Consider the following 10,838-nt stretch of genomic DNA (forward strand, 5'->3'; position numbering starts at 1 on the left):
GTGCGCACAGACAGCATACATACAAAACAAACCCATATTCATCTGAAGGATAACTGATATTGTGAAACTGAAATTCTAAAAATAAATAAAGAATAAATAATTAAATTAAAATGTATATAATAATGTATACTTATTTTGCCAGCTACGTAGCTCATTGATTTGCAGATGTGAAAGTAGCACACTTTGCTGGGCAGGAAGATGTGAATAGCACATCACCTTTTAGTAGAATCTTTCTTAGAAGTGTATAGTTTAAATACAATTTATATAAAGATTGTTGCTACTTTACCTTAAAATAAATACAGAGAATGTAGATGTAGTATGTGTGAATAGAAAAAAACAGGCGCAAACTGTGAGCATTTAAAGTGACCACCAGTGGGGGCTATATCCTAACTGTGATAAAATATAGACCAAATAGATAAACTGGTTCAACAGATCAGCTTTATGCCTTTACTATTATGAACAAATGTAATGGTTAATTAATGTGTACATTTCAGAATGATACAAAACCTCCTCTTCAGTGTATAAATTCTAATACATTATTACGTTATTTTTAAATTTTTAGTTTTGTCCAATTTTAATAATCCTTTTTTTTCACCCTTCAATCTCAAGACAGGAAAATATTTGAATGGTTACGGCCAGCGAAAAGGAGATCCTATCTCCCGTGTTGCAGCCTCAAGAATACCAAGTATCATAGTGACTTACAGCAATCACCACCAAGGAGGTCAAGCAACAGTAGAACATAATACGACCCTGCCTGGTCATAGAACCAATCACCAGGATCGAGAGAAAGATCTCAGAAGACACACCGATAAAATGAAGCAGAATTCTACCACCATCATCACTGAGACAATACCAGAAAATAGTTCAGAGATGTCCACAGATCAGTCGTCACTTAGTAAAACGTCATGATACCGCAACAAATGAATTTGGTTTGTAATCTGTCAAATCATTGTCTTATCCTTTTTTGGGTTACACAAATCAGGTCATAGTTATGAAGGTAGCTAGGCATATAATACATGGCTATTTTTTACTCTTTGTAGTTTAAAGGGGTTGTCCACAACTATACTGATGATACTAATGATGACCTATCCTTGTGATTGGTCATCAGTCTCATATTGGTGGGGGCTCAGTCATCATTCATTACTGATCATCTGTTATGGCCTTCAGCAGCAGTGGAATGTAAACAGTGTATGACAAGGAATAGCACCTATCTGTAAAATGTTTAGTGGCCGTTGCAAAAAACTACAGCTCAGCTCATATTTAACTGATCTAAGAAGAGTATGATATGAAAAACCTTATTACCAATTTATCAATATGTATATAGCACTGGTAATTAAAATATAACCTTTATTAATATATATTTAAAAATTCCAAACACTCAACAATTGATACCACAAGGTGTATTAGCACAAAAATCCAAAATAAATGTACATGAGACAAAACACAGGGGAGCTAATTATGCTTTTTTATTATCACTCCCATTATACTCATGTGCATCCACAAAAATTTAAAGTGACATTGTGCAAAACCGTTTTTTCTCCGCAATTGCACTTACAATTGCACTTTTCATTGCACCAATGAAACTACAACCACACATTACCCCAGGCAACACCAGTGTTACTCAACGTCCTCCTTCCCGACGCGTTTCCTCAGCAGAGATTCATCAGGGGAATTGGAGGTTATACTGTGAAAGGCATGTTGAGCTGACAACACACAGCTCAACATGCCTCTGACAGTATAGCCTCCAATTCCCCTGATGAATCGCTGCTGAGGAAACGCGTCGGGAAGGAGGACGTTGAGTAACACTGGTGTTGCCTGGGGTAATGTGTGGTATGCAAAACGTCACCCGCCCCCTACTGAGTGTAAGGTAACACCAGTTTCATTGGTTTGCGGGGGGATAAGCGGTGAGCAGAAATCCCACTGCTACCATTGATTTCATTATTTAGCACTTTGAGCACATTTGTCCCTTTAAATCGTTATTTTTCTCCCTGTTTACCAATGACTACATGGTCATATGATTATAGATTATTTGCACATAGCCACTTGATAGGAGTGATACTCTCTGGGCTAAGTGCAATTGTGGAGAAAAAACGGTTTTGCACAATGTCACTTTAAATTTTTGTGGATGCACATGAGTATAATGGGAGTGATAATAAAAAAGCATAATTAGCTCCCCTGTGTTTTGTCTCATGTACATCTATTTTGGATTTTTGTGCTAATACACCTTGTGGTATCAATTGTTGGGTGTTTGGAATTTTTAAATATATATTAATAAAGGTTATATTTTAATTGCCAGTGATCTAAGAAGAGGTCAACAATATTAAAGTAGTGGACTGTCCCTTTTAATCTTAGCGTTCAGCAATAATGACTGCCTGCCTAGATAGACTGCATATGGGTTTGAAAGATTGTTATTAATTTTAAAACAAATTTCTTAATGCCTTTTGTACTGGAGGAACCATATGTACATATGTGAAGTCATTAGATACAGTCATTGCCAAAAGTGTTGCCACCTTGAAATTGTTCCAGAAAATGAAGCAGTGTATTTTTATATATATTGATTATAAGACGCACTTTTCCTCCCAACAATTTGGGAGGAAAATGAGGTGCGCTCTTATACGCCGAATGTAGCTTACTGGGGGTGTTGGAGAATTGGTCACAAGAGGCAGGGGCAATGCTGCGAGCTGTGCTGTGGGCAGTGTTGGTGCTCGCTGCGGGCGGTGAGGCTGGGGCCATCCTAAAAATGTCGGTGGTGCGGACTTCAAATAATGGCGTGCGCAGATGGAGTTCTCGGCTTAAGATCTCATCTGCGCACGTGCCTCCTTCGGCCCATTGATCTCTCAACAGAGAACTTAAGGAAAATAGTGCCCGGAGGTGGTGCATGCGCAGATGAGGTCCCAGCTTGTCATTGAGCTCAATCTGCTCTCGCGCCGACTCCGGGCGCCAATTCTTTGAAGTCCGCACAGCTGACAGTTTCTGGATACTCCTGCCTCACTGTCCCCGCAGTGAGCATCTGGGACACCCTCCATGCTGCCCGCAGCATTACCCTACTCCACCACTGCCCCTGACTCCTGTGATCCCACCTCCCCCTCCTCTCCCATAAGACAACACCAGATTATAACATAGACCGCATATTTTTTTTAACTTTTTTTCTCTTTGGGGTGCATCTTATAATCCGGATTGTCTTATGAAACAAAAATTGTATTTTTTTCTCTGAGATAACTATTGCAATTACACATATTTCATTATATACATGTTTATTTCCTTTGTGTGTATTGGAACAACACAGAAAAAAAACAGAAACAAATGGCAAATTGGACATAATTTTATACAAACCCCAAAAACGGGCTGGACAAAATTGTCAGCACCTTTCTAAACAATTTTGTTTCAAGCATGTAATGCTCACTCAAACTCATCTGTGGTATGTAACAGTTGTGGGCAATATGAAAATCACACATGAAACCAGATAAAGAGGGGAGAAGTTGACTCAAACTTTATATTGTGTGTCTGTGTGTCACACTGAGCATGGAGAACAGAAAGAGTAGAAGAGAACTATCTGAGGATTTTAGAACCAAGACTGTTAAAAAATATCAACAATCTCAAGATTACAAGTCCATCTCCAGATCTTGATGTTCCAAGATGCACAACATCATTAAGAAGTTCAAAACCCATGGCACTGTAGCTTATCTCCCTGGACATGGACAGCAGAGAAAAACCTGATGAAAAGTTGCAACGTAGGATGGTCCAGATGGTGGATATGCTCCAAAGAAATGCAAGCTGTCCTGCAGGCTCAGGGTGCATCAGTGTCAGTGCAAACTATTCATCGACATTTGAATAAAAGGAAAAGCTATGGCAGGAGACACAGGAGGATCTCACTGCTGTCACAAAGACATTCAAAAGCTAGACTTCAGTTTGCCAAAACATATAGGAGTAAGCCAAAACCCTTATGGGAAAGTGTCTTATTGACAAATGAGACCAACATAGAGCCTTTTGGTAATACACATCATTCTACTGGTAATTAAAAACAGGCCTACAAAGAAAAGAACACATTACCTACAGTCAAATATAGTGGAAGTACAAAGATGTTTTGAGGTTGTTTTTCTGCCTCTGGCACTGAGTGCTTTGACTGTGTGCAAGGCATCATGAAATCTGAAGATTAACAATGGATTTTGTGTCTCAAAGTAGTGCCCAGTGTCAGAAAGCTGGGTTTGAGTCATAGGTCATAGGGTTTCCAGCACTGGAGAGTTCTGCAGGGACCAGCAATGAGTCCGGATCTAAATCCCATTGAACATCCTTGGAGAGATCTAAAAATTGCTGTTGAGTAAGGCACCCTTCAAGTATGAGAGACCTGGAGCAGTTTGCAAAAGAGGAGTCTAAATTTTCAGTTGAGAGGTGTAAGAAGCTAGTGAAAGGTTATAGGGAGCGATTGATTGCAGTTATTTATTTCAAAGGGTATGAAACCAAATATTACGTTCAGGGTACCAACAATTTTGTCTGGCCCATTTTTGGAGTTTTGTGTGAAATGATGTCTAATTTGCCTTATTGTCTCTTTTTTTGTGCTGTTCCAAGACACACAAAAGAAAGAAACGTATAACAAAACATGTGTATTGCAATAATTTTCTGGGAGAAATACTTTCCTTTATTGAACATTTTCAAAGGTGCCAACACTTTTGGCCATTACTGTATGTTCTAGAATATATTCATACTGTAGAAAGATTGTGGAACAGACATGTCAGATGTCTACCTAAAGAAACACTCCAGCAAACAGATTTTTGACTGACTTTTAAAGGGAATCTGCCAGCAGGTTTTTGCTACGTCATCTGATGGCAACCTAATTTAGGAAAAGAGACCCTGATTCCAACAATGTTTCAGTTAGTTTATTGGGCGCAGCAAATGTTTCAAAATCAGAGTGAGATGCAGCATGTTGCAGGGCCCAGAAAGCTGACATTAGCTTTCTGTGTACATTGCATATTGACAATAAGCTGTTAATTGGGGCCGGAGGCGTGCTTAGACCAGGATGTATGGGCGGACACCTAGTCCGGCAGTGATAATATCCTTCTGCTCATCGCATAGAAACAACAGCGCACAGGGTAATAAGTGACACATCCCTGAAATCAGTGTCTTAGGACCTACCTCATGATGTCCTATTACATAGCAAAAACCTGCTGATAGATTCCCTTTAACTATTTTTTGCCATGTTCTTTGAATATTTTTATCACACATTACCCTCCTGAGGCCTTTCAATGTATCAAAGCTTATCTTCTAAATAGCTTTTCTTTTTCTATAACTACATTGCTTTTAATCGTGATAAAAAAAACAACTTTCCATAAAAATTATCAAACCTTTACTTTAACATTCAATGTCAGTAAAGCACAATTTTGAAGCTGTTTGGGGAACATGAGAAGCGGTTGTCCAAGTAGGACATTTTTTTTTAACATAATAACAGAAGTCATAAATCTATAATCAACTGCCACTCTGATCAAGTTCCAGGTCCCCTTCTAGTCTTTAATTCCTGCTCCCGCAATGACATGGACATGTGACCACTGCAGCTAATCACTAGTTTTAGCAAATTACTGCCACAGCCAGTGATTAGCATGATACTGGATCAGTAAACTTTACTCTTCACTAATGCAGTCTGTTACTAATAGAGATGATCTGATCTGGGTTATGAACTACAGGTGTGGCCAGGTGGGCTTCCCCATAATGCCCTGAAGGTATTACATCAGATGGTAAAGCACTGTCAATCAGGGGGCCAGCACAGCTAGTATAAGGCTATGTGCCCACGGGGACAGTGTCCTGCGGATATATCCGCAGAACATTCCACTGGAGCTCCCAGGAAACCACACCACAACCTTTGTCTGTTTCCATGCTGCGGAATGTCCTGCAGATATGGTGCTGGCATTCTGCATTGAGGATACAGTACCATGGCTTCGGCACTGCATCCTCAATGCAGAACAAGTGCTGCAGTGATCGGGTGTTCATACTTACCTCCATCATGCAGCACCTCGCTTTCTGGCAGCCTTGTTACTCTGTCATCATCTGCTGCACTGTGCAGGAGAAGGTGAGCGGGCCTGAACTAGCTCCGGCTGTCACATGACCGGAGCTCATGCAGGCCCCGCCCACCTCTTCCTTCCTGTACCTGGATCCACCGCGCTGCTGTACACCGGATGAAGAAAGTGACTCGGGTGTCTGCTATCAAGGCAGGTAAGTATATGGTACCCTGCGGAGAAACCCGCAGGAATAATTGACATGCTGCTGATTTTTCCGCAGGGAAATCCGCATTATTTCCGCTGCAAAAAAATCCGCAGCGTGGGCACAGCGGTTCCCAAATGCCATACAAATGGCTGGGGAGTAGCTGTGCTGCAGATTTTTGAAAAATCTGTGGAATTTCCGCGAAAAATCCGCGCCAAATTACACGCATTTTCCGTAGCGTGGGCACATAGCCTAAAAGAAGTGGATCAGCCAAGCAGTGCTATTTGATGGATTTACAGCATAGGGAGGTAGATCAAAGTATACAGCTCATTCGCATAGGGAGAGTAAAAGGGACTATAGTTGATGAACATTTAGCTGTCTGTCTCTCGCTTTTCTCTCCTTGGCTATATTAATGGGGTGTCTAAAATACAAATAATTTTTAGCCTAAATCCCGATCTATTTAATGCCATAATCTAATCTATTTTGTAATATACTTGAATTAAAAAGAAAATCCCTAGCCTAACATCACTACACTATCTAACTGTTTTTCCCTACTTCCTTTTTAATGACACTTTTTTTGAGAACCCCAATGCATATTGGGATACTCAAGCAAAGCATCATCAAAAAAACAGAGGCTACAGTCACTGCTCCAGCCTCTGCCCCTTCCCTGAAATGAAGTGTCATTAGTGAATCTTGTTTTAGGGGCTGGACAAGTCTCTGTGTGATGTGCACAATGATAGTGCACTATCTCACCAGTACAGATAAGCAGTAACAAGCTGTCAACAGAGCTCACTGTCAGTGCACATTGTTGACTCACCCCAGGTTTATGGGGTACTTGGTCCCGGGCAGTGTACTACTGGGATGTGTCACTGGGTGGCCGTTGCCCGGTTCTGTGACCCTGGGGGTCGCTTTAAAAGGGGTTATGTACAGGGGAATATTTAATAAAGTTTATGTCATGACGCCACTTGCGGGTTGCGGTTCTGGAGATCGAACCACCACTGCACAGTCTCTCCGCTGGGGCTGATGTTGACGGCAGCCTGGATGTTGCAGTGTAACTGGTTCTCTTTACTTACAGCAGTTGGATGGCTGGTACCCAGAGGAAGGCTGGTCCTCATCGCTTGTCCCCTTAGTCCCAGTGCCGGTTTGGTGACCTGGTGGCTTAATTCCCCTGCACCCTTCTCAAGTTGGTGGGTCCCCGTGGCTTGGAGCGTCTGGAAGTCCCCTCCTGGTAGTCTCTCAGTCTCTGGTCCATACGGCGGGCAGTGTGAACCCTGTAGGGTCAGTGTTCTGCTCCGTTGTCTGGTTCTCCCATTACTGCTGGTGCCCTCGGACGTGTAAGGTCAGTGAGGTCCTGGATGGTCCCCTCACTGTCCAGATTTGATCAGGTCTGCCTGGAGCGTTTGCCTGACCTAGGGCTCTGTATCCCATCGATACTATGGTTCTGGGAGTTATCCACCGTACTCCACCAGTAACCACACGCCTGGGCCCTCAGGTCACCGTTACACTCTCCTGTCAGTGCGGTTATGTCCGTCTCCTCTCACTTCCACTTACTAACTGTATGACTGTCCATCCCCTCCCACCTGGTTGTCGTCTAATGGACTGTATGGCCATCCATTGGGTTCAACTCTAGTCTGTCATCAGTCTGTGGATGGGGAAAAACTGGGATTGAAATGTGATTTGCTGTTACTGACACTGGTCTTCCAGGTCCCTGGAGGTAGGCCCTGCATCTTTGACAGGATGCTATACCTTGTAGTGCCATGATGGCTTCAGGGGCGCTACATTGTCAGAATACTCAGAGTGCAGTGACCAGCACCGCCCTTGCAAGTGAAGTCAGACAGCACTGGTTTCTCTACATTGGGTACTCTTGCAATGTACACTGATAGTGAGCTGTGTTGACTACTCATTACTGATGATCTGACTTCTGACATTGTGCATATCACATAGTGCACATTGTGCATGGACTAGCCCAGCCACTACAACGAAGGGTACTGATGACGCTTCATTGCAGGGAGGGGGCAGAGGCTGTGGCAGTCATGGGAGCCTCTGCTCCCTGATGATGCTTTGTTTGAGTATCCCAGCATGCACTTCGATTATCAAACAAAGTGTCATCAAAAAGGGACTTGAAAAAAAAAAAAAAAAAAGAAAAACAGTTAGTGCAGTGAAAGGATAGGGAATTTTCATTTAAATATATTAGAAAATAGTTTAGACTACGGCAATAGATTAAGATTTAGGATAAAAATTAATTTGTATTTCAGACCACCCTTTTAATAATAAAACAGATTGTATACAGGAGTGGTGGGGGCAAAATGTTCTACACACTGTTCTGAGAAAATTTGACTACTTGAGATTCACCGCAAATCAATATTTTAGGAAAAATTTTCTCCAAACCTTGCTAATTCAAATTTCAAAAGAGTCAATCATCTCTGGTTCTGTTATATATATTCTAGAATGATAGCCAAAGCCCTTAAAATTGCTACACGACCAATTTGAATCAAATGCTATACAGCTCATTTGTATCTCTGTCATTGTGATTTGCTTATTTAAAACAGCGTCGCTTTGTTAGTTTGTACAATAAATATATGCTTAGAAATAGTGAGTACTAGGTAAGATGAAATGGATATTACATGATTATCTGTATAATTATACAATCTAATGCATATTTAAAATAGAAATTATTTCATAATAATCTTTTACACAACTACAAACAACAATAATTACCATAAACACAATGTACGTTTTAAGCTAATGGTATAGAAAACTTATTAATGAATATATTTAATTCAAAGTATTTAAATATTTAATAACAAGTCAGGGAAAGGTCTGTATGACTGTACTGATGAGCTACTGTCTGTGTTTATGAGGATCCGCAAGATAAGAAAAACATGGCTAATAATTTTCCTAAAACTGTGCATGGTATTGCAGTTCTTCCCCATTCACCTGCAACCCTAGTGTAAAGTTCATTCTGGACTTTATACTATCTTTACCACTTACAAGAAATTCATATTCTCTCCATATATGAGTAAAGGCATATGAACATATGATATACTGTATTTGTCGGACTATAAGGCACAATATTTTCGACCATAATTTTGGAGAAATAGAAAGGGGTGCATGTTATAGTCCTGATGTACCTGGCTGTGGTTGTGGGGAAGGCAGCAGTGGTGGAACTGGTCACAGGAAGGAGTCTAACAGTGGGCCTGCTAATAAAGAAAATGAATATTCACTGCTCTGCAAGCCCATAATCCCACCCTCCTCTTGGCATTGAAGCTGGTACTGAAAGGTAGATGGGATTATGGGCGTTGGGAGAAATGAATGTTCTCTTTAATAGTGGGGACTTCTGATCAGCCAGCCATCGGCTGCTTGCAGCGGCTGTGTTCACTATTAAAGAGAATGAATATTTCCTGCTCCAAATACCAATAATCATGAGTGTAGGGAGCAGTTCATATTCCGACAGCTGACGTCAGCATGTAACTGGGGGTGCATGGCATTGACATCATGCACTGCCCGTCACTGCCAGCATCAGAAGAGGACACTGCGCAATGGGGGAGCAGAGGGATGGTGACTATAATCGTTTAATTCTTTAAATGTACTGAGTGATGGGAGTCATATTCACTAGGATGGGCCCATTATGGGGGAAATATATACGAGGATGAGGAACATATATACCAGGATGGAGGTCATATATACCAGGATGGGAGACATATATACCAGAATGGGGATGATATATACCAAGATGAGGGACATATATGTGCCAAGGATAGGCAACACATATACCAGGATGGGTGCAAGATTAGGGCCATATGCTGTGTACCAGGATGGGCCCAGGATAAGGATCATATATTCCAGAATGAGACAAGGATGGGGAACACATATACCTTGAAGGGCCCAGGATGGGGGACACATATACTCAGAAGAGGCTCAGTATGGGGGACATTAGTACAAAATTGGGGAACCTTCCCCTTATAACAGTGTCAGCTGCAGAACAGTGCCATGACAACATTTTTTGCTTCAAATGTTTTTTTCATATTTTCCTCCTCTAAAACCTAGGTGAGGTGTATCTTATGGTCAAGTGCATCTTATGGGCTGAAAAATATGGTAGTTGGTGAAGCTTTGCGACAGAGCTCATAGCACTGTGTGGACCATTTGTTACCTCTATATGCCACTGGATAAGATATTACAGGACTCACTAAAACTATTGAGGCTAAATGACCTTATGCCATGATACAAATTACAGAGCAATGTTGAACGTGCTATAAATTAGAAGGTCGCTGTAGAGTTTCTGCCATGCTAATATACCACATTTCATCATAATTTTTGCAAAAACGTCAGACCACAAAACAAATCCAGAACCCCTGATCGGACCACAAAATTTATTAAGACACAGATCTGACTGCAAAAATTAGACCTTAAAGTTATTTCAGATGTCAGACCAGACCCTTATTTCAGAGGCTGACAAATCATTGGTGTAGCCTTTGCAGCTGCAAAGGGGTCAAAGATTTAAGGAGAGCAAGTTCTACCTGCAAAACAAGTGAAATTGTGCGTTATGATGAGTTATTGGACTGCAAAGGGCCCATTCATTGTGCTTACATAGGGGCCTTTTTATCTCTGTGCCCACCAGTGCCCTATTTAGTAAAAATACTTATTACTCC

General features: G+C 41.3%; 1 protein-coding gene across 1 annotated transcript in view; it reads left to right on the forward strand.

The window, feature by feature from the left end:
• Window positions 1–1,329, forward strand: part of OPN4 (opsin 4) — a 215,802-nt gene extending 214,473 nt beyond the window's left edge. The window contains exon 11 of the mRNA XM_075347269.1: window positions 610–1,329. Coding sequence (XP_075203384.1) covers window positions 610–909 — 300 coding nt within the window. The 3' untranslated portion in view covers window positions 910–1,329. The remainder of the gene's footprint in view (window positions 1–609) is intronic.
• Window positions 1,330–10,838: the final 9,509 nt, after the last annotated feature.

Source organism: Anomaloglossus baeobatrachus, chromosome 5 (assembly GCF_048569485.1).
Source record: "Anomaloglossus baeobatrachus isolate aAnoBae1 chromosome 5, aAnoBae1.hap1, whole genome shotgun sequence".
NCBI lineage: Eukaryota > Metazoa > Chordata > Amphibia > Anura > Aromobatidae > Anomaloglossus > Anomaloglossus baeobatrachus.